Source organism: Panthera leo, chromosome B4 (assembly GCF_018350215.1).
Source record: "Panthera leo isolate Ple1 chromosome B4, P.leo_Ple1_pat1.1, whole genome shotgun sequence".
Taxonomy (NCBI): Eukaryota; Metazoa; Chordata; class Mammalia; order Carnivora; family Felidae; genus Panthera; species Panthera leo.
This window is the reverse complement of record NC_056685.1, coordinates 109,853,100-109,878,188: the sequence shown is the minus strand read 5'-3', so window position 1 is coordinate 109,878,188 and position 25,089 is coordinate 109,853,100. Positions and strand designations below refer to the sequence as shown.

The following is a 25,089-nucleotide window of genomic DNA, read 5'->3' as shown; positions in this document are numbered from 1 at the left end:
TTCTTAAAATACAAGTGTTCTTAAAATATAAAAACATCATAAATTCAGTAAGGTCTATCTCAAAATAAACTTATAAACTAAAGACAATGAACTTTAAAAAGTCCTTTTAAATTCTACAAAATTAAATATAAAACCCTCAAACCTCTTCCTCTGAAGTATGCCTGAGTGCCTGAATCAATTAAGCGTTAACTCCTGATTTCAGCTCAGGTCATGATCTCTGCTGTCAGCATAGAGCATGTGTGGGATTCTCTCTCTCCCTCTCAAAACAAATAAACTTAAAAAAAAGAAAAAAAAGAGGCCAGTATATAAAAAGTTTGGGGGTGCCTAGGGGGCTCAGTCAGTTAAGCATCGACCCCTGATTTCAGCTCAGGTCATGATCTCTGCTGACAGTGTGCAGCCTGCTTGGGATTCTCTCTCTGCCTTTGTCCCACTCATACTCTCTCTCAAAATAAATAAACTTAAAAACAAAGTACTCTTGTGACACCTGGGTGGTTCAGTTGGTTAAGCATCAACTTTGGCTCAGGTCATGATCTCATGGCCTATGAGTTCAAGACCCGCATCGGGCTCTGTGTTGACAGCTCTAAGCCTGGAGCCTGCTTCGGATGCTGTGTCTCCCTCTCTCTCTGCCCCTCCCTGGCTCATGCTCTGTCTCAAAAATAAACAAACACTTAAAAAATTTTTCTTAAATAAATAAAAAATTAAAAAAAGAAAAAAAAAGTACTCTGAATTCACTGTAGAATTTAAAACAACCTATCATTTTTATAAACATATGGAAAAATATCTGTTCAATTAGACATAAAAAGGTTCAAGACAGTGAGAGACACACACCCCTTCTAATACACACACACACATTCAAACACTTGGAGTTTAAACATACACATTTTTGCTTACAACCAAAAGCTCATAACAAAGCAATTGAACAGAGTCCTCTTTGCTCTGTTGTGCACAGTTTTGGGGTTTCACGGTTTTCAAGAAAAATAAAGTTATAGTTTATGTCTTAGGAGGTACTGGCTGACAGACACATTGGCAACAGCAGAGACAGCTAACAATTTTGAAACACATGGCAAGAGACAACATGAAAGTACTGGGTATCATCATTTGTTAGGATGTGTTTATGTTTACATATATTTTGATATATTTTCATCCTTTACTTAAATTTGCCTTACTAAATATTTCCTATCCTTTGAAACACAATGCCAAGTTGACAAATATTTTAAATCTATATTCATAAAAAAATTAGCAAAAAAGACCTATATTCATTTATATTTTACATTACTAATCTTGAGCAAGTATACCTTATACCCTTAAATAATAAATGCTTGTTTCAAAACTTGTTTTAAATTTAAAAATTTTATGTAGCCTAGAAAGTTAAGACTTACACTAATTTAAAAATCTTCAAATATTTGATTTAAAGCCACAGTTAAATTTTTTCTTAAAAACATATACCATTATAATCATTATGTAGGCTCTGATAAAAAAAAAAAAAAAAAAGAAAAAAATTGATTCACAGTTTTACTTACTGCTTCTGTGTGTATTGGGTGCACTGCAAAAAGTAAAGAAGCAATGACACTACTCCTGTTGTCCAGAAAAAGTTTGCAGACTTTAAGAAATATCACACTAACCACAGCATGAAAAATCATATTTAGGAGATGATATGACATTGGTTTCAGCTCACTAAACAGATAATTTAAGCGAAATGTCAATACTGTTAAGGGACGGTAAGACTTGTGGCTTCTCTCCTGAAAGGAAAAAAACAATCATCATCATTAAAGTACCATGGTCCTTCAGGGCACACAAACTAATTGCTGCATTTACTGTTGAAACTAGCAATAAAATAATGAAGTGAATGCTCCAAGGATAACACAAACATAAAATACAGCTTTATAAGCTGTGTTTTCCTATTTCCTTAGTCCCAAAACAAGGCAATTTCCTCTCCTAAATATAATGAAGAATCAACAGCAGAGGGAGAACATTTGACTTTTAACTCCTCTTTAACACACAAATTAAAAAAAGAGAAAAATAGGGGCACCTGGGTAGCTCAGTTGGTTGAGTGTCCGACTCCTGATTTCAGCTCAGGTCATGATACCAGAGTTGTGGGATCAAGTCCTGCATCAGGCTCTGCACTGAGGGGTGGAGCCCGCCTAAGGTTCTCTTTCTCTGCCCCACTCTGTCCCTCCCCCCACTCTTGTGTGCTCCCTAAAAATAAAAATATAAAATAAAATAAAAATATAATAATAGCACTGATCAAATTAGACCAAAAGATTCCTTCCAAAGCCTATATCCCCATCTATACCAATACCAGCATTTATATAACTGCTGGATAGCTCTTCAAAAGTAAATATAAGAATTAAATGTTTACCAGCACAGTTTAAACGGTGAAGTCTCAAAATGATACTGTCTAGTTGTTTTATGAAAAATACCTTTGTAATGTATACACCTGAATATATTAAGCCAAAAACTCACTAAATACTACACAGAGGATAATACAAAAGCAAAAACTTTCTTAGTTTTTGCTGAATTTCTTTACAAACTGTAAGGTTCACTTAACCAGAAAAGTTTTACTGTAAGACAAAATTAAAGCCGATTTAAGAATAAAACACAGGTCAAAACCACATAAAATATTACCCTAGCTATTTTTAAAAATTTTAGCTCGGGAAGATGGAGGTGTAGGAGGACACTGGGCTCACCGTGTCCTGCTGATCACTTAGATAGATTCCACCTATACCTGCCTAAATAACCCAGAAAACCGCCAGAACACTAGCAGAACGGATTCTCTGGAGCCAAGCGCAGACGAGAGGCCCACGGAAGAGGGTAGGAAGGGCGGCGAGGCAGTGCGTGCTACACGGACTGGCGGGAGGCAGCTGGGGCAGAGGGGCAGCCCGCCGGCCAAGCAGAGGCCCCAAGTCTGGCTGGCAAAAGCGGAGGAGCCAGACGGAGTGTGTTCTGACAGCAAGAGGGACTTGACATCTGGAAGGTTGTAAGTTAACAGCTCTGCTTGGAAAGCGGGAAGGCTGGAGGAAAACAGGAAGGAGAGTTGTTGAGCCCCTGGCGACAAAGCTCAGCTTGGCAGGGAACAAAAGCGCTTGCCAGCGCCATCTCCCTCGCCCATCCCCCAGCCAAAATCCCAAAGGGAACCAGTTCCCGCCAGGTAACTTGCTTGCACTGTGTAACACCCAATGCTGTGCTTCTGCAGATCCATCCCTCCGGCAGCGGGTCTGACTCCCTCCCCCTGCCACAGGGCCCCTCCTGAAGTGGATCACCTAAGGAGAAGCGAGCTGAGACTGCCCCTCCTGCCCCTGTGCACCTAACCTATTCACCCCAGCTAATATGCCAGATCCTCAGCACCACATGCCTCACAGTATGCAAGTAGCCCAGATGGACCAAGCCACCCCACAGTGAATCCCACCCCTAGGAAAGGGGAAGAGAAGGTACATACCAGTCTGACTGTGGCCCCAGCAGTGGGCTGGGGGCAGACATCAGGTCTGACTGTGGCCCTGCCCACCAACACAAGTTATTCAAGACAGCACAGGGGAAGTGCCCTGCAGTCCCGCACCACTCCAGGGACTATCCAAAATGACGAAATGGAAGAATTCCCCTCAAAAGAACCTCCAGGAAATAACGACTGCTAATGAACTGATCAAAAAGGATTTAAACAATGTAACAGAAAGTGAATTTAGAATAACAGTCATAAAATTGATCGCTGGGCTTGAAAACAGTATACAGGACAGCAGAGAATCTATTGCTACAGAGATCAAGGGACTAAGGAACAGTCAGGAGGAGCTAAAAAATGCTATTAATGAACTGCAAAATAAAATGGAGATGACCACGGCTCGGACTGAAGAGGCAGAGGAGAGAATAGGTGAACTAGAAGATAAAATTATGGAAAAAGAGGAAGCTGAGAAACAGAGAGATAAAAAAATCCAGGAGTATGAGGGGAAAATTAGAGAACTAAGTGATGCACTAAAGAGAAATAATCTACGCATAATTGGTATTCCAGAGAAGGAAGAAAGAGGGAAAGGTACTGAAGGTGTACTTGAAGAAATCATAGCCGAGAACTTCCCTGATCTGGGGAAGGAAAAAGGCACTGAAATCCAAGAGGCAAAGAGAACTCCCTTCAGACGTAACTTGAATCAATCTTCTGCACGACACATCACAGTGAAACTGGCAAAATACAAGGATAAAGAGAAAATTCTGAAACCAGCTAGGGATAAACATGCTCTAACATATAAAGGGAGACCTATAAGACTCGTGACCGATCTCTCTGCTGAAACTTGGCAGGCCAGAAAGGAATGGCAGGAGATCTTCAATGTGATGAACAGAAAAAATATGCAGCCGAGAATCCTTTATCCAGTAAGTCTGTCATTTAGAATAGAATGAGAGATAAAGGTCTTCCCAAACAAACAAAAACTGAAGGAATTAGTCACCACTAAACCAGCCCTACAAGAGATCCTAAGGGGGATCCTGTGAGACAAAGTACCAGAGACATCGCTACAAGCATGAAACCTATGGACATCACAATGACTCTAAACCCATATCTTTCTATAATAACACTGAATGTAAATGGACTAAATGTGCCAACCAAAAGACATAGGGTATCAGAATGGATAAAAAAACAAGACCAATCTTATTTCTACATAGATATATGAGAGGGGATGGAGAACTATTAATCATGCTACTGGAAGTCAAAAGAAAGCTGGAGTAGCCATACTTGTATTAGACAAACTAGACTTTAAATTAAAGGCTGTAACAAGAGATGAAGGAGGGTATTATATAATAATTACAGGATCTATCCCTCAGGGAGAGCTAACAATTATAAATGTCTATGCACCGAATACAGGAGCCCCCAAATATATAAACAATTACTCACAAACATAAACAACCTTATTGATAGAATGCGGTAATTGCAGGGGACTTTAACACTCCACTTACAGAAATGAATAGATCATCTAGACACACGATCAATAAAGAAACAAGGGCCCTGAATGATACATTGGATCAGATGGACTTGACAGATATATTTAGAACTCTGCATCCCAAAGCAAGAGAATATACTTTCTTCTCCAGTGCACATGGAACATTCTCCAAGATAGATCACATACTGGGTCACAAAACAGCCCTTCATAAGTATACAAGAAATGAGATCATACCATTCATACTTTCAGACCACAATGCTATGAAGCTTGAAATCAACCACAGGAAAGAGTCTGGAAAACCTCCAAAAGCATGGAGATTAAAGAACACACTACTAAAGAATGAATGGGTCAACCAAGCAATTAGAGAAGAAATTAAAAAATATATGGAAATGAAAATGAAAATACAACAATCCAAATGCTTTGGGATGCAGGGAAGGCAGTCCTGAGAGGAAAATACATTGCAATCCAGGCCTATCTCAAGAAACAAGAAAAATCCCAAATACAAAATCTAACAGCACACCTAAAGGAAATAGAAGCAGAACAGCAAAGACACCCCAAACCCAGCAGAAGAAGAGAACTAATAAAGATCAGAGCAGAAATACACAATATAGAACCTAAAAAAGCTGTAGAGCAGATCAATGAAACCAGGATTTGGTTTTTTAGAAAAATAAACAAAATTGATAAACCTCTAGCCAGGCTTCTCAAAAAGAAAAGGGAGATGGCCCAAATAGATAAAATCATGAATGAAAATGGAATTATTACAACCAATCCCTCAGAGATACAAACAATTATCAGGGAATACTATGAAAAATTATATGCCAACAAACTGGACAACCTGGAAGAAATGGACAAATTCCTAAACACCCACACACTTCCAAAACTCAATCAGGAGGAAACAGAAAGCAGCGAAGAAATTCAATTGGTTATCAAAAATCTCCCAACCGATAAGAGTCCAGGACCAGATGGCTTCCCAGGGGAGTTCTACCATACATTTAAAGCAGAGATAATACCTATCCTTCTCAAGCTATTCTAAAAAATAGAAAGGGAAGGAAAACTTCCAGACTCATTCTATGAAGCTAGTATTACTTTGATTCCTAAACCAGACAGAGACCCAGTAAAAAAGGAGACTACAGGCCAATATCCCTGATGAATATGGATGCAAAAATTCTCAGTAACATACTAGCAAATCGAATTCAACAACATATAAAAAGAATTATTCACCATGATCAAGTGGGATTCATTCCTGGGATGCAGGGCTGGTGCAACATTCGCAAATCGATCAACGTGATACATCACATTAGTAAAAGAAAAGATAAGAACCATATGATCCTGTCAATCGATGCAGAAAAGGCATTTGACAAAATTCAGCAAACTTTCTTAATAAAAACCCTCGAGAAAGTCGGGATAGAAGGAACATACTTAAAGATCATGAAAGCCATTTATGAAAAGCCCACAGCTAACATCATCCTCAATGGGGAAAAACTGAGAGCTTTTTCCCTGAGATCAGGAACACGACAGGGATGTCCACTCTCACCGCTGTTGTTTAACATAGTGCAGGAAGTTCTAGCGTCAACAATCAGACAACAAAAGGAAATCAAAGACATCAAAATTGGCAAAGATGAAGTCAAGCTTTCACTTTTTGCAGATGACAGGATATTATACATGGAAGATCGATAGACTCCACCAAAAGTCTGCTAGAACTGATACATGAATTTAGCAAAGTTGCAGGATACAAAATCAAGGTACAGAAATCAGTTGCATTCTTATACATTAATAATGAAGCAACAGAAAGACAAATAAAGCAACTGATCCCATTCACAATTGCACCAAGAAGCATAAAATACCTAGGAATTAATCTAACCAAAGATGTACATAATCTGTATGCTGAAAACTATAGAAAGCTTATGAAGGAAACTGAAGAAAATATAAAGAAATGGAAAAACATTCCGTGCTCATGGATTGGAAGAATAAATATTGTCAAAATGTCAATACTACCCAAAGCTATCTACACATTCAATGCAATCCCAATCAAAATTGCACCAGCATTCTTCTCAAAGCTAGAACAAGCAATCCTAAAATTCATGTGGAACCACAAAAGGCCCCGAATAGCCAAAGTAATTTTGAAGAAGACCAAAGGAGGAGGCATCACAATCCCAGACTTTAGCCTCTACTACAAAGCTGTAATCATCACGACAGCATGGTATTGGCACAAAAACAGACACATAGACCAATGGAATAGAATAGAAACCCCAGTACTAGACCCACAAATGTATGGCCAACTCATCTTTGACAAAGCAGGAAAGAACATCCAATGGAAAAAAGACAATCTCTTTAACAAATGGTGCTGGGAGAACTGGACAGCAACATGCAGAAGGTTGAAACTAGACCACTTTCTCACACCATTCACAAAAATAAACTCAAAATGGATAAAGGACCTGAATGTGAGACAGGAAACCATCAAAACCATAGAGGAGAAAGCAGGAAAAGACCTCTCTGACCTCAGTCGTAGCAATTTCTTACTTGACACATCCCCAAAGGCAAGGGAATTAAAAGCAAAAATGAACTACTGGGACCTTATGAAGATAAAAAGCTTCTGCACAGCAAAGGAAACAACCAACAAAACTAAAAGGCAACCAATGGAATGGGAAAAGATATTTGCAAATGACATATCGGACAAAGGGCTAGTATCCAAAATCTATAAAGAGCTCACCAAACTCCGCACCTGAAAAACAAATAACCCAGTGAAGAAATGGGCAGAAAACATGAATAGACACTTCTCTAAAGAAGACATCCAGATGGCCAACAGGCACATGAAAAGATGCTCAACATCGCTCCTTATTAGGGAAATACAAATCAAAACCACACTCAGATATCACCTCACGCCAGTCAGAGTGGCCAAAATGAACAAATCAGGAGACCATAGATGCTGGAGAGGATGTGGAGAAACGGGAACCCTCTTGCACTGTTGGTGGGAATGCAAATTGGTGCAGCCACTCTGGAAAACAGTGTGGAGGTTCCTCAAAAAATTAAAAATAGACCTACCCTATGGCCCAGCAGTAGCACTGCTAGAAATTTACCCAAGGGATACAAGAGTACTGATGCATAGGGGCACTTGTACCCCAATGTTTATAGCAGCACTCTCAACAATAGCCAAATTATGGAAAGAGCCTCAATGTCCATCAACTGATGAATGGATAAAGAAATTGTGGTTTATATACACAATGGAATACTATGTGGCAATGAGAAAGAACGAAATATGGCCCTTTGTAGCAACGTGGATGGAACTGGAGAGTGTGATGCTAAGTGAAGTAAGCCATACAGAGAAAGACAGATATCATATGTTTTCACTCTTATGTGGATCCTGAGAAACTTTACAGAAACCCATGGGGGAGGGGAAGGAAAAAAAAAAACCAACAAGTGGTTAGAGTGGGAGAGAGCCAAAGCATAAGAGACTCCTAAAATCTGAGAACAAACTGGGGCGCCTGGGTGGCTCAGTCGGTTAAGCATCAGACTTCAGCTCAGGTCATGATCTCGCGGTCCGTGAGTTCGAGCCCCGTGTCGGGCTCTGGGCTGATGGCTCAGAACCTGGAGCCTGCTTCCGATTCTGTGTCTCCCTCTCTCTCTGCCCCTCCCCCGTTCATGCTCTGTCTCTCTCTGTCTCAAAAATAAATAAAACCTTAAAAAAAAAAAAAAATCTGAGAACAAACAGGGTTGATGGGGGATGGGAGGGGGGGGAGGGTGGGTAATGGGTATTGAGGAGGGCACCTTTTGGGATGAGCACTGAGTGTTGTACGGAAACCAATTTGACAATAAAAACCAATTTGATAATAAATTTCATCTATTAAAAAAAATAAATAAATAAAAATTGTATGTAAGGGTATTCAAATTCAGCTTCTTTGCTCTCTTACCTCTTACCATATCTTGCTGGGACCCTGGTATTATACTTGTAAGCTTTTCATCCCTACTAGGGAATGTTAGGAACCACAAGGAACAAATATTTCTCCTTTGAAAATAGGAACATTTTAATATCTCTATACTGACTACACACACACCATGAGTGTTGTCTACTTAGAATGTTCTTTGCTGCTTATTTTCTGTATATCATTGGCTTTAGCTCAGGCAGACAAAATTATTTTTAAGGCACTATACTGAACTGACATGATTTGTATCCAATAGCAAAAAAAAGGTTCTAGAAACCTTTTGAGAGCCTAAAATGTTACCATAGTTCCAATGGGACATGTTCGCCAGCTGAATGGATAAAGTCTGAAAATGCAAGGGGAACAGGTTATTTTTAATTGCAATATATATGATTTTTTTTGTTAGGTCTATTAGAGAGCCATAGGTAATGGCCAATTAAAAAATTAATTATTAACATAACTAATTATAGTAAATCTTGGATTGCAAAAGTAACTCGTTCTAAGTGTTCCACAAAACAAGGAAATATTTCTAATAAATTTTAACTTGATAAATGAGTAATATCTTACAATAGTAGTATGTGAAACAAAGTCACATGATCACAACTGAGACAAGGCGCTCTCTCTCTCTCTCTCTCTCTCTGGCTGTGGAATTGTGGGTGACCATCTCCCATGGTCACATGCTTGATCTCAGGCTGTGGCAGAAATCGGTGGTTTCAGAACTCTGGAGGGTGCCCACAACTGGCACTAGTGTCTTGTTTGTCACTTCAAACTACCTATGTACGTACTTCACTTTTCCATACAAGAGTAAGCTAAGGAATGCTTTGTTTCATTTTACGTCAGACTGCCTTCAGATATAGACTCTTTCCTCTGCTGTCTTACTGCCAGTTTCATTAAATATGACAAGAATTTATCAATACTGTATTGTAGTATCTCTGCAAGCGTATATGATGGCCCCCATGCAGAAAAAGGTTGAAAAGAAAGGCAGTGAGAAGGAGATGATCATGGTGGATGTTAAGAAGGAAATCATTGAGCAGTACAAACAAGGCATGCAAGTGGCCGAAATTGCAAGATTTTATGGAAGTCTACATCTGCATCTCATCTGGAGAGGAGGAGAAAAAGGTAGAGGAATCCCTCACTTCAAATGAGATTAGGGAGAAGTGTAAAATGTGGAAACGGTGCAAAATTTTATAGAAATGTACCACCCAAATAAGGCTGTGGCAGTGTGAGTGATGAATCTATTTAATGGCAATGCAATGTCACATTTCCACAAAATCCTCAAAAGGAGGCAAAAGCAAGTGCCAGTGGATAGGTTCTTTGTTTAAGTTGCACAAAAAGAGGAAGATTCCATGGAGTCTATAGATAGCAGTGATTCCGTTAGTGATGGTGAAAGTTGTCCTACACAATAACACTCTTCTCTCGTCTCCCTCACACCAGCCACTAAAGTTTTCAAAGGTAAGTGCAGATTAATTTTTCTTTATATTTTGTATTTTCTTAATTTTATATTATATTGCAGTGTGGTAATGGAATAAGCTTAGGAATTCCCTGAGCCTGCACTGATGGGTTAACAAGGCATAAAGAATTAAAAAGCCATAGGATACTCACACCCAAATTTGGGTAAACAAGATTAGGTAAGTAAGTATAGAGAGGGTGGGCCAATGCCCCAATATAAAAGTATATGAGGTAAATAAGGTTGGTATTCAGGGAAGATACCACCCGCCCCCTCCCCCACCCCCCCCCAACTCCCCAACTTAGTATTATAGCAGAAAGCTGCTTTTGCAGAAGGACCAAATTAGGTAAACAGGTAAATAGGGCTATAGACCACTGCAGGGCAAAGCTGCCCAGAGCAGAGCTAATTAACAAAAGAAAGGTTCCTAGTTGACTCTGAGGTTACATGTTCCACCTTTCTTGTCCCCAGACAAGTTTAGGTAAACAGGTGGTGCCTGAGGTCTGCTGTAAACAACCTTCCTCTGGGCACCAGGATTTTTTGTTTTGTATTAACCCAAACCCCTAACCCTGCATATCTTCAAGATCCCCTTTCCCATGAGTCCATGAGTTAATGTTTACAGTTTCATTCTCTCTTTCTGCACGTTCATCACCATGTTTGTAAGCCTTCTGATCCTAATAAGAAAGGAGCAAGGACCCTTAATCAGGGGCTCTTGTCTTCTCCCGGACATTAGCCATCTTTTGCATTTTAATCCTGCATCTCGCTTTCTTGCTAGACAAGAAAGAACTCTAGGCCCAGAGTCTACGACATTACAGTATTGTAATCATTTTTATATGAATATTTTTGGGTTGTGGAACAAATCATCTGAGTTTACAAATATTGTATTTGTAAAACTCAAATCTGAGTTTCCATTATTTCTTATGGGGAAATTTGCTTTGACATATAAGTGCTTTGGATTACAAGCATGTTTCCAGAACAAATTATGCTCACAAACCAGTATTTTACTGTATTTACACAATTCATTAGTAATCTGAGACTCTGCTATGACAAATAATCATTAGCATAGTAGATAACAGGTTTACTCTTCGAAAGTACAGTAAAACAGCTATATTACAAACAAAATAATATAGATCATTATTAAATTCAGGTATATTAAAAGAAAATTTAATTACTCATATTATTAGGTGGCAATAGAAACATAGGCATGAATATAATGAGTGAATTAGCTGACAGTTCCCTGCTAATGTGAATCTCCATATAGTTGAGGCAATATCTAGTGCAATGGGATTATTTGCAAACATTACCTTAAGATAGATATATTGTAGGCCAAATGCCAGACAAGAGTGGCTCATTACAGCTCAGTGGTTTTCAACCATGGCTGCACCAGAGAATCACTTGGATAACTTAAGAAACACCCAATCCTCTATCCCCCCAAAATCCTACAATAAAAAAGCGAACACACACAAAAAGAACAAGACAAAAATATTGATGGTTACATCCCATTCTGAGCTAACTGTAACTAACAAGTTTGAGTAGAGCCTTGGTAACATTTTAAGTGCCCCAGGCAACTGTAATATGCAGCCGGATTTATAATCCACCGAACCATTCAAAAACAGAGTATTACTATCTAAAGAATGGGTTTATAAAAGAGATGATCTAAACACTGAGAAGCCAAAAGGAGTCTAAAGATCCCTAATGTGCCAGTATTCATACAGTTCACGAGAATGTTCTAAGCCCAAAATGTGTCTTTAAGCTCTATACTGGCACAAAAATCCTTATATAAATGTTTGGTGATCTGCACACAGGCCTCTAGCCTATCAGTACTTAATGACATCAACCATTAGATCTTTGTGCTAATTCCAGGCTTGTCAAGAAAACATATAATACCTAAATACTATTCAGAACAATTTTTCCCTAGTGGCATGTTTCCCAACAGGAAAAGAAGATGCCCATCTGAAAACAGGAGGAAGCACCAATCTCCACCATATATTGTTATTCTAATTTGTTCATTCATTTTGTCTGAGTTTATTATTATGAGTATTTTCTTAGTGTGCCCACTTATAGGTGCTTTGAACAAAATCAAATATTGTATTTGTAAAGCTGAGGAAATCATATTGACACGAAGGTATGATAACTTTCATGAGACCTTTAATCTAGCCAGCTAACCTTTCAGTTTAAAATCTCAATGCCATGATTAATATCACAACAGATACTAGCTTAAGTTGTAGGAATGGACACGTAGTTCTAAGGGTCTCTGGGGATAAAAGGTAGAAGGAAATAAACTGACTAGAAAATAATGTATCTTATTATAGAACCATTATTTTTTACTCATTATCAAATATGTATTTTTTTTAAAGGCTAGAATTAGGTGAGAACAGGAAGGTTTAAGAAAATAAAGTCTGCTTTTTAACAAGAAAAAATACTTATGTGCTGTCACTAAAGGAATGACAGACTTCACCCCCACCCTTGAGAGACTTCCATATTTAAAGCCTGCTTGGGATTCTCTCTCTCTCTGCCCTTCCTAAACTCATGATCACGTGAGTGCACACATGCACTATCACTCTCAAAAAAAAAGTCTAATCTATTTATACTGAAGTCACATATTTTCAGATGGTTAAATATATCCAAAGTGGTCATCTCTTTGGCCTGAATCATGGAAAAAGAGAAAATTAGCAAGAAATAGATTTGTTTACACTTACTCGTATCCTAATATGTTTGGTTTTCACACACATATATTATTTTTAAAAAGATTAAACCAAGGTATACAACTAAGGAAAGAACCATGTACTGCTTTAAAGACGATAACCACATCTTCAACTTCCTATCTAACATACAAATTTTTGGGAAACAAATTCATAAATGCTATGATGCCAATGTCGATAGAGAATTACGAGTAATAAACTACTAGAATTATTTAAAATCTGAGATACATATAAGCAATAAATAACTACTTACCTCAGACATAGGGGTTCCCCAGAAGTCATTCTGAAATAAAGTTTTTAAAGGTGTAGATGGATGCAGGTCTTTATTATCCAGTATTGCTGAAACATCATCAAAAACAAAACCACAAAAGAGGCTGTTCCAATAGCAGGCAGTAACCACACCTACTATTAAGGTTACTTCTTTGAGGTTAATATCAGCCATCTTTTCCACAAGCACTTGTGGATAAAATCTAGGAGGGAAAAATCATGAAAATAAAATAAGCATCATTTTTTTCAAGTAAGTAAAATTTTAGTAGAAGGATAAGTAAAATAGCGAATGCTAATTCTCCTTGAGAATATTTCAAAGCTCAGCTCAAATATCATCCACCTCTAAAAAGCATTAGCTGCTCACTCTTCAAATTTCTAACTTAAAATTAATTGCTGCTTCATGAATTTCAAACCTCTACTACAATCACACCACTTACTTAATCTCTGGATTTATATCTCTAGCTAACTAGATAGTGAATTCCTTATAAGTCGTCACAGGTCAGATTACTCAGGGAAACAGATATACATACAAAAAACTTAAAAAAAAACTAGTATGGTCTACTCAAGGAGTAGTAAATAAATCTTAGTGGGAAGAACAGTAAATTTTTGTGGGAAAACAAATATTTGAAAAAACATTGAACATGGATTTTCTGAAATGTATCTTGAAACTTCTATTTTAATACTTAATATACTAGAAGATCAACTATTACCTAAATCAGGTGTCCAAACTTGCAGCCCACAGCCTTGGTTTGGTTAAAACCTTTTAAACATATCTGTCTTAAATGTCTCTATAGGAATTCTAAGCCTAAGCTAGCTGTATACTAGCCATTTAAGTATCGTCTTGTCTTTAACCCTGACTTGTTTGATTGATTTATGTTATCTGGCCCATATAAGCTTAAAACCCAGTTCTAAATAGTGTTTCTTTTTCTTTTTACCACAAATGGTTTTAATATAGGGAATGGGCTTCACACATGAAAATTCATAATTAAGTCATTGTTTTAGAGAGGATTCAGTGAGGGGTACCTGGGTGGCTCAGTCGGTTAAGCATCCAGCTCTTGATTTCAGCTCAAGTCACGTATCTCATGGATGCAAAGGATGGAGCCCCGTGTCTGGCTCTGCACTGACAGCACAGAGCTTGCTTGCAATTCTCTCCCACCCCCTCTGCCCCTTCTCATTGGTGCTCTCTCAAAATAATTTTTTTTTTTTTTAAATAAAGGATTCAGTGAGAGAATGGTTTAGAGTAAAAGGCACTATAATAACTGGATGATACTGAAGAATCAGCCCTATAATTAAAATAAGGGTACTCTTGAAAAACAAGCTGATGATCTACTTTTTTAGCTTGAGTAGTATCATTAGGATCATTTTAGGCTCATCACTTGTGGAAGATAGAACTATGCCCCCCTCCCAAACTGTCCACATCCAAATCCCCTGATCCTGTGAATATGTTACCTTACATGGCAAAAGAGACTTTACAAGTTGTGATTACATGGAGGGTTTTGCGATGAAGAGATTATATCCTTAATTATCTGGTGGGCCAATTCAATGACACGAAACCTTACAAAAGGCAGGCAGAAGAGTCAGAAAAGCAGAGATGAGAGTGATGTGACAGCAGGCTAGGGCCATAAGGCAAGGAATGATGGCAGCCTCTAGAAGGTGGAAAGGCAAAAAAACCACTTTCTTCATTAGATTCTAAAGGGACCACAGCCCTATTGACATTTCAATTTTAGTCTAGTGAAACCCATTTTGCATGTCCTTAGTTATAAAATAAATTTGTTGGGGCGCCTGTGTGGCTCAGTCCATTATGCGTCTGACTTCAGCTTAGGTCATAATCTCCCGGTTTCTGAGTTTGAGCGCTGCATCGTACTCTGTGCTGACAGCTTGGAGCCCGCTTGGGATTCAGTGTCTCCCACTTTCTGACCCTCCCTTGCTCATGCTCTCTCTTCTCAAGAATAAATAAACAGTAAAAAAATAAATAAATAGAATTTTTGTTACTTTAAGCCAGCATGTTTGTGATAATTTGTTATAGCAGCAAGAAGAAAAAATACATCACTCACAGAGCCAGAAGATCTAAGGCCTGATATACATCTGGCCTAGATGTAGAGAGGAAGAATACAGTAGGGAGGGCAGAGAGAGATTTAAAATCAGACGTAAGTTTATATAAAGATACACACACAAGCCTATTAAAGTGCCTTTAGAATTGGATAGGAAAACCTTAGAATATATTACACTTAAAGAAATGCAAAATCCAATGCTACCAATCACCAAAAGAAATTAGCTGTACCTTTTGAAGGATAGTTTTAACTAAAAGAAAAATTATCTAAGGGTTTATCTTGAGTACACAAGTGATTTATCATCTCTAAAGAGTAAGACCTTATACCTTATTATCATAGAAAAAGCTGATAGCACTTGTTTAAAGATTGGAGACTGACCAGGCATTATTTGCCTCACTCATTCTCAACTACACACTAAAATGACAAAGTATTAAAAGAGAAAAGAAAGGGGGGTATAAATTCCCAAGGATAAACACCACTGGAGGGGCAATCATAGCAAGTTTTGGAAGCTGGAAAAACAAAATTTAGCAAGTAACCTAACAGAGCTCAGGAAAGTGAATCTAAAGCTTAAGGTGGAAAACTTAAAAAGTTTTTTGCATCCCTGCCAGCATCAATCTCAAAACTGGTGACAAGATCTCAAGAAATAGGTTGGAACATATGGATTTGTTAGAATTTAGACCCCTTTCCCATTGGGTACAGGCAAGTGACCTCTTCTATAGCAGAGGAGAAGATCAGAGACTTCCTCTCTGAAATAGGTGAAATACAAGGTGTCTGACACAGAAGACACAAGTCAGAAGAAAGGTAGCAAACTGAAAATGAGGGTTAACCAGAAGTCTGTCTATATACATTTTGAGACACTCCAGCTCTTTTTTACAAACTGGTATAGAATCTTATAAAATATTACAACTCTGGAAACAAACAAAAAGGACTCTAAAAGTTTCCACAAAGAAAACAGGTTCCATACCAAAGATTATGAATCCAAACAAATCTTTTTTTTTTCTTTCACTAGTACTGGAAGCTAGATGCAGAAGAAAAAGGGAGTAATGCTTCAAGTTTCTGAGGGATAATAATTTCCAACCTAAAATTCTATGTTAATAAACACAAATTACCCAACTAAGAAACTAGAATAAAAATATTTTAAGACATTCAAGGTCTTAAAAACATTACCTCTGTCTCCTCTTTTCAGGAAACTAATAGAAGATGTATACCAGTAAAATTAGGGAGTATACTAAGAAACAGAGAGAGGGAAATCAGGAGACGGGATCCAATGCAAGATAGCAACAAAAGAAATACCCAGAAGAAAACAAAAACTAAACAAAACAAAGCAAAAAAAGAAATACCCAGAATGACAACCATGCAAGCAAGTCAACTAACCACTTCATACTAGAATAGGTCAGAAAGTTCTTGAACAACACTCCCAAGAAGATATAAACAGAGCACCGAATGGGTGAGAACCATGTTACTCTTACAGTGTGTGTGTGTGTGTGTGTGTGTGTGTAATTGAAATTTAGGAAAACAAAACAACTCAGAACATCCACCATGGGATAGATGAAAATCAGGTCTTGTGTATCGGTCAGAAACCTCTCTCCCATAAATAATGTCAGGTCCCTGACCTGGTGACACTTGGAGTTCTTACCCCAAACTGCTGTTAAACTATTTGGTTAAACATTCTCACCACAGGAAAAATTAAAATAAATAGAGGAAATAGGAGTAAATTAAACCTGTGGTTTTACTACTTCACAGTTATATTTGGGAATTAACATGTATTTGATTATTAGAGTACTTATATTGTTCAGAAGAATCTTATACACTGTAGACTCTTGATATATTAGCTTCAAAAAGAATTTAAAATGCAATTTTATATGACACAATGATATGTAAAATATACATAATATTAAATTATTGGCCATGCAGTTTGTGGATTTAGGCTTTTTAGCTGAAAAGTATACTAATTTAGCCAAGTTTGCAAATATATTGGAATTTTTGTAAGGACTTGGGAGTTGCTATAGTTTTAAGTTTAATTTATTAGGTGTATACAAATTGTTTTAAGTATTGAGAAAATTTTGCTTTTTAAGTCAGGTGTCTTGAATCCTTGAATAAAAATTAGGCTCAGTTGGTTAAGCATCCGACTTCGGCTCAGGTCATGATCTCACGGGTTCCTGAGTTTGAGCCTCCTATCTGGCTCTCTGCTCTCAGCACAGAGCCTGCTTCAAATTCTGTCTCCCCCTCTCTCTCTGCCCCTCCCATGCTCATGCCCTCTCTCAAAAATAAACATTAAAAAAATAATAAAAATACATTAAAATTATAAATGAAATTTTAAATTAAGGCAATTTAACCAAGTTTTAAATGTAGCTTATGCATTTAGTCCTTTCAATTTGAGTTATATAAAAAAGGGGGTGGGGGGGGGGCGTGTAAGTTTACAAACATAATAAGACTTTTAGGTTGAATTTAAAGGTTTACAAAACATAAGGTTATAAAATGTTACTTTTAAAAACTTGGACAGTTCCCAGGATTTCTAAATATAGTTAGGTAATTAAGAGTTATACAATCACATTAAGTTGCAAACAGTTCCATTCAGTAATTGACGTGCTCAATGCCAACATAATAATCAAAACCCTCAACTTGATTTAACTTTAGGGATTGTCTTCTGCTCCAAGCTCAAGCTCACTGCAAATGAGAAGCCCTGTGACATGGAGAGGGGGTTCAATGCTTCTCTTTCTTTACCTAGAGATGATAGTACCTTACATGCTTGTTAAACATAAAGAAAGGAAAGCAAAAATGCTTACTTGACCATTATATCAAAGATGAGATTCTCATAGGTGTTTGTTACCATGTACCCCTTTTTCTAAAAATCCAGTAGTACAACTGTGGAAAAAATAAACCTACAGGAAAATTTTATATGAATTTGTGACTATTTAACCTGGAAAGTAGAGTTCTCTCAGTTCAATAATTTCATGATCTTCTTCAATAAGAATAATCTATATTTTATGACTATTTTAAAGTGTATAAAACTTTGGCCTGCAAAGTTTATGAAGTATTTACTCTGACTCTTCCTAATCTTTCCAGTCTCATGTCAAGAGACAAGCGTCAGCTTGCTGCACACTGAGTCTTCTCTACTAGAACAGACTAAATGAAATATTTTATACACAGTGGATACTAAAGTTCTCATGGTTATGCTTTATTATAGATGCTGGAAAATAACCTACCATTCGTTTTCTTGATAAAGCAGCAAAAAAGGGAATGGAAATAACATCTGAACAAAATTAGTTGACTGATACAGGGAACAGAGGTAGCAATTACAAAAGGGAAAGTCTTTTTTGTGAAATGATTTTGATTAAATAAAACTGCTCATAAAACCAGAGAGAAGACAGAAGGCAGGTCCAGGCAAGTATTCCTGTAGCAGGGACATTTATAAAATTATCACATCTCTTGGTATCACTCTTCTCTTGGTAAAAACTGACTGATGCAGAAAATATGATAAAAAAAATAACAGTTTTAGTGATTTTCCTCAAAATTAGAGTGACTGAAGTAGAACTTGAGTTAAATTTGATTCACAGCTACGTACATACTATAATGCATAAGAACCTAGACCATAGCAAACTTGTTTCCTGTTGTATCGCCCTTGTCTAGCTGTTGGGGAAGGTCATTGAAAAGATGTGACTGACAGGGGGGCCTGAGTGGGCCAGTTGGTTAAACCTCCGATTTTTGATTTTGGCTCAGGTCATGTTTGTGGGATTGAGCCCCGCATAGGGCTCTGTGCTGACAGCACAGAGTCAGCTCGGGATTCTCTTTTTCTCCCCCTCTGCCTTTTCCCCACCTGCACACCAAAATAAACTTAAAAAAAACAAAAAACAAATGTGACTGCCAGCTGATCTATAAATTGGGCCCAAGTGATCTGTCCCCTCCAGTTGGAATGTGGGTTGTTTGCTTTTCATGCAAGCTTTGCTATCCCAAAGGCTACTGCAAGGACATAGCCTTGAGATAATGATATGGTGTTGAGAACACCTGCACAATATACTTGACTGAACCCAATTAAGGCCTCTCTATATAAACTTTTCAGATTGGGTGAGTGCAGGGGTTCATTAGTCTTTCCACTATGCAAGACAAGCCTCATAGGTAAGTACCCTTTACTTAGTGAAGCTGCCACCTTCCAACCTGGAATGGCCTTCCCCTTTGTCTCTCTGCCCTCCATGTTCAGAAGCCAGTTTCGGATTACACCTGGAAAGCTCCTAAGGAGGTTATAAGTCAATGCTAGGACAGTGTACAAGCTCAAAAATACTGTTAGAGTAAAAAAAAATGAAATTTAAGCAAGATTTTGCATTTTGTCAGGACTGTAATTGAGATCTGGGTAACAGTCTTGGATTCATTAACTATTAGGAAATTACTTAGGTTCTCTGAATTTATTTTCACTTCTGAAAAGTGAAAATAAAATTTACCATTAGACCAGGTACCTTGAGATGCTGGCAATATAAATGTGAACAAGAGGATGAGGGGAACTAAGGGTAGTAAAGATGAAAACAGACAAACGAAACTAGTAAATGAATATACAGAATAGTGATAATGAATGAAAAACAAGAAAAAAAACAAGGTGCTACAGAAAAATCAGATTCCACGAAAATAAATATGCAGTTTTAAGCACATGATTAGATCTCATCTCTTCCTTGCTAAATTATGAGTTAAAAACTGAACATGAAAAACGTAATTCAAATTCTTGAGTAAACAAAGTTACATCATTAGAATGTGATATTTACTACAGACAGCAAGACTGAAGAAGAAGCACTCCACAGATACTGGTCCCAGCATGCCTGAGGAGGTAGTATGGCAGTCAAGAGAATGTTCTCCAGCCAGAAAGATCCATGCCCAATATCACACTATTTAAGCACAGTACTTAACTTCTCCAAGCTTAAGTTTTTTAACTTAGTTGGAAAATGAGGACAATATAGGCACCTACTCCACTGGACTGTGATGAAGAGTAAGTGAGATAGTGTGACAAAGTTATAGTATTGGCATTTGTATAGTTATGGCATTTCCATAAAATATATAGATTAATGGAACAAGATAGCCCAGAAATGAACAAAGGACCAAAAATACGTAAGGAAGAAAGTAGAGTCTAATAACTGGTGTTGGGAAAACTGGAGAGCCACATGTGAAAGAATGAAAGTGCATAATCTTACAGTACTCACAAAAATCAATACAAAATGGATTAAAGACTTGAATGTAAGACCCGAAACTATAAAACTCCTAGAAGTAAACATAAAGGTAAGCTCCTCGACACTGACCTTGACAATGATTTTTTTTTTTTTTGGATTTGAAACCAAAAGCAAAAAGGAAAAATAAACAAGTGGGACAACATTAAAAAGCTTCTGCACACCAAACTATTAACAAAATGAAAAGGCAACTTATGGAATGGGAGAAAATACCTGCAAATCATACATCTGATAAAGGATTAGTATCTGAAATATGTAAGGAACTTAAACAGCTCAACAGCAAAAAAAACAAAAGAATCTGATTTAAAAACAGGCATAGGCACCTGGGTGGCTCAGTCAGTTAAGAGTCCAACTCTTGATTCCAGCTCAGGTCTTGACCTCACAGGTGTGTGAGTTTGAGCCCAGAGTTTCTTTTTTTTTTTTTGTCAGGGCAGAGCCTGCTTGGGATTCTCTGTCTTCTTCTCTTTGCCCCTCTCCCATTCTTTCTATCAAAAATAAACATTTAAACAAACGAAAAAACAAAAGAACTTCTTCCAAAGACTTACAAATGGCCAACAGGTACATGAAAAGGTGCTCAATATCACTACAGCAGGAAAATGCAAATCAAAACCCTGAGACACCACCGCACACCTGTCAGTTAACTGTCATCATGAAGACAAAAGATAACAACTGTGGTCAAGGATGTGGAGAAGAGAGAACCCTCGCACACTGTTGGTGGGAATGTAAACCAGTGCAGCCTCTATGGAAAACAGCCAGGAGGTCACTCACGATTTAAAACAGAACTACCATATTATCAAGCAATTACACTTCTGGATATACATCCGAAGCAAATGAAACCACTATCTAGATGAGATATCCATTGCAGATACCCTCCATATCCATTGCAGAATTATTTACAATAGCCAAGACGTGGAAATACCTTAAGTGACCACTGGCAGATGAATCAAGAAAATGTGGTATATACATACAATGGAACATTACTCAGCCATGAAAAGAATGAAATCTTGCAATTTGGGACAACATGGAAGGACCCTGGGAGCATTATGCTAAGTGAAATAAGTCAGACGGAAAAAGACAAATACCGTATGATCTAACATGTGCAATCTAAAACAACAGCAACAACAACAACAAAAACCAAAACAACCAAAAAACAAAAACGAACTCATTGAAACAAAGAACAGACTAGTCAAAAGGTAAAACTTAGAGTTACAAGGTACGCAGGTTCTGGGGATGTAATGTAAGCATGTGAAAAAGATAATGAACTTTATGTGGCATATAATCTCCGTAAAGGATACAACAAAATCATCATTCCTACATTTTAAAGACATTCATCAGATTTGTATCTTACGAAATCGGTATGTTTTTATTTTTTACTGAGCTATTTGTTTTACCCAAACACGTGGTTTGGAAAAAAATCTGTATATTTTCAGAAGGAAAATATATCAATTACAATTAAGAAAAAGTCCTAAAAAGAAGATAACTGTAAGAGGCAATGGTCCAAACAGTTGAAAATGTCATTTCAAGTTTAAGGCTTTTTCAGAAAGTTACCTACTAGTGTATTATATTTCAGAATGGCTGAGCGCAGCAGGATGGGGAAACTTTGTCCAAAAGAACTGTAAACACCTGAGAACACTTTCATATAAGGGCATCTTCGGTAACCAAGCAAGTGACAGTTTCCGGGCTGGTGAATACTGAGGCCCTTCTCTCTCCACCCCAGCAGTAGCCTGGACAAATTCTGAACTCCCCTCTCTGGAGCCTTCACTCTATGCCAGTACCTCAACCTTCAGGTCCTCCGATCCACGAAGGCTACGGTGCTACAGGTAAGGCGGACAGAAAAGAATGTGTCCTTTTCTCGATTCTTTACTCACCCCGAAATCACGATCTTGGCGGCGCGGCCCCACTCCACTATACTGAATGGATTCTGAGAGCAAAGAAAACTAAAACTTTTTCTTCTTACAGAGGGCACCACCCGGGGAACGTTTGCAAACCCCTAAGGAGAAGGGTGCTTCCCACCTCTTCAGACCTGGACCGAGTCCTTCCGCCCCAAAGCACGAGCTTCGTTAAGCCGGGACCGCTCCCCTCAACTCCTCCCCCGCCGCTGACCCGTAGCCCGACCTCACCTGGGAGCAGTTCCACCAGGAGACGGCTTAGGGAAATCTCAGGAAAAGCGGCCCAGCGAGTGACGCCACCGAAGGCACAGTCATGGTCTATCTAATTCTGGTCACCAGCGCACACGCGCCTCAGCCACTGCGCCTCCCGCCTCCGGGTCGTTCCCCCACCACCCCAGCACCGTCGCAGCCTCCCGCATTGCACGCCGGGAACGGCCTACCTCCACATCTCAGAGACTTCATTTCCCAGCATGCACAAATATTGCACGCAGAACTGCACTCTGGGATTTGGAGTCCTCATCCCTCACCTTCTCCCAGTCTTTAACAGAGAGTACAAGGGACCTTGCAGGAGAATCTAAACGCAAAGCATCACCCAAGGTCGTGAAATGTAGGCTCCCCTCGCATCCGGGGCCTTGTTCCGTCTTTAGCTGGGTGGGGAATGGTGTCGCCTAGCAGCCGCTGCCGCTCTTGATTGCACTGGACCAGTTGGCGGGATCCAGAGACCCGGTGGAAGCGCGCTGTGGAGCGGTCGGGCGTAGCGGCGGGACCAAGCTTGGTCCGTGCGGCAGATGAGGGGACGCTGCTGGTTGCCATCCTTGGTTAGGTGGGTGGATTTTGGTGAGAGGGAGCAGCCAGTTTCTTTCCAAGCAGGTTCTTTAAGCCTCAGGGCCCGTATGTAACAGCCTAGCTTCCCTGCTCCGTAGTCTTTGGTTGGCGACCCATTTGTCTTCTAGCTTCGGCCCTGGTTTCCTCGGCCTACCTGCGCCCATTTCAGCCGTTTCCGCAGCCTTTTTACCCCCAGTTCCTGCTTCTCCGAATCAGGATTCATTTTCAGCCTTCCAGGCAGCCCCGCGCTTGGCACCATTAGATATTCGAGCGCCTCTAGTGGTAAGGGGGGGCGTAGAGGAGGAGACGCAGAACCTTAGTTCTTATCTAGATGAGTCTTAGGAAGGGAACTTGTAGTTTATTCAGCTGGTGCAGCATCTGCTGGTTTGTGCCAGCTGTAATTTTGATCAAGGCTATATATATCTGTATATATGTATATCCGTCATACAATTAAGGAGCCATTGCTCTTTGCTAACATCTTAGAGTTATAATGATGTAATCTACAAAAACAGTAATGTTGTTTACATTGAAAATGCTAATACCCACCTGTTTTGTTACAGAAGGTAAAGCGCAGTGAAAGATTTCACGATGCCACCTAATATAAACTGGAAAGAAATAATAAAAGTTGACCCAGATGACCTGCCTCGTCAAGAAGAATTGGCAGATAATTTACTGGTTTCCTTATCCAAGGTGCTTAACTGATAAACAATACATAGTTGTGTGTGTACATACACGCACAACTATGATTAAGTTGTCCACGAAATCAATGAATGTCACAAATGGAAGAGTTCTCATATTTTGCCTAAGGGTTATAAAATATAAAATAGTTGCTTTCTCTTTACTTAGGTGGAAATAAGTGAGCTAAAACATGCAAGTCAAGAAAATGTGATACACCTTTTCAGAATTACTCAATCACTAATGAAGGTTTGTATGCTGTGGGTTTTAACAATGGTTTTGACTATTAGAGGACGTTTAAGGAACTGTTCTTAAATAAGTTAATCTTTATGAAAGTACCAAGATCACTGAAAATGAGATTGCTTCAAATGTGGATTGAGGATTTTAGTGTGAAAAACATTGCTAGTTTCAGCTCTAAAGTTCCTAGAAGAATGTATAAGGGAAACAGGATGGGGGTGTTTAAAAATAACATACGGAGGTCCTTTGTTAATTATGTTAACATAATTCTGAAGTCAGAATGAAAACTATGAATGACTTCTGTAGGGATTTGTTAGGAGGGGGAGAGATTTTGGTGTGAGAGGCCTCATAAAGGGCAAAGGCCAATGAGTATACTGCAGGTAGAAATCACCCTAAATAAAAACTGGGACTAGAAAATGTGCTTATTCTTTACATTTGAGGAGACAGGTGCAGAAAGTTAATAAATTGTAGCGAAAATAAATGTTGGGTATAGTTTACAGTAGTCTAAGTGTATTTTATGCTATTGCCTATGAGGAGCTGTTAGGATTTTTGAGCCACAATTGATTGATTCAAAAGTATTCCTTAGGAAGGCTAAACTAGGTATGTTAAAAGGACAGAATGAAGGGAATTGAAGCTGTTTAGACAGAACGTTGTGAAGGAGGTTAAACATAAGATTCTGGACTAGAATAATGACAATTGGAATAGGAAAAGATAGTAGAAAACATTACGGAAAAATTAGAACATTAGAAAAGTTACATTACCACGTATGAGATTGAGGAGAAAAAGAGGAATCAAAGATATTTTGAAGCTGTCATATCCTTAAATAAGAAAGTCATCTATTCAACAAACATTTACTGAAAATCTCCATATCCCAGGTACTGAAGGCATTAAATACTAGGAAAGCAAATGAAACAAAGTCCTTGTTTTCAGTGCTTTTGTAAAGGCATATTGAAATAACTTTT

General features: G+C 38.4%; 2 protein-coding genes across 5 annotated transcripts in view; one reads left to right on the top strand and one right to left on the bottom strand.

The window, feature by feature from the left end:
- Positions 1-22,975, bottom strand: part of TMTC3 (transmembrane O-mannosyltransferase targeting cadherins 3) — a 62,220-nt gene extending 39,245 nt beyond the window's left edge. For 2 of the 4 annotated variants that reach the window (XR_006204981.1, XM_042947305.1), the window contains exons 1-3: positions 22,831-22,975; positions 13,230-13,446; positions 1,521-1,739 (exon numbers count right to left, since the gene is read on the bottom strand). Coding sequence is in view for 1 of the 4 variants with exons in the window: in XM_042947305.1 (XP_042803239.1) it covers positions 1,521-1,739; positions 13,230-13,446; positions 22,831-22,910 (516 nt within the window). In the remaining 3 variants the exon portion in view is untranslated. Of the gene's footprint in view, positions 1-1,520; positions 1,740-13,229; positions 13,447-14,697; positions 14,986-22,621; positions 22,810-22,830 lie in introns of those variants that run through there. The other 2 variants (XR_006204982.1, XR_006204984.1) reach the window with 2 other exon arrangements.
- Positions 22,976-23,003: 28 nt separating this feature from the next.
- CEP290 (centrosomal protein 290) overlaps positions 23,004-25,089 on the top strand; it is a 92,450-nt gene continuing 90,364 nt past the window's right edge. The window contains exons 1-3 of the mRNA XM_042947303.1: positions 23,004-23,213; positions 23,776-23,905; positions 24,062-24,139. Coding sequence (XP_042803237.1) covers positions 23,804-23,905; positions 24,062-24,139 — 180 coding nt within the window. The 5' untranslated portion in view covers positions 23,004-23,213; positions 23,776-23,803. The remainder of the gene's footprint in view (positions 23,214-23,775; positions 23,906-24,061; positions 24,140-25,089) is intronic.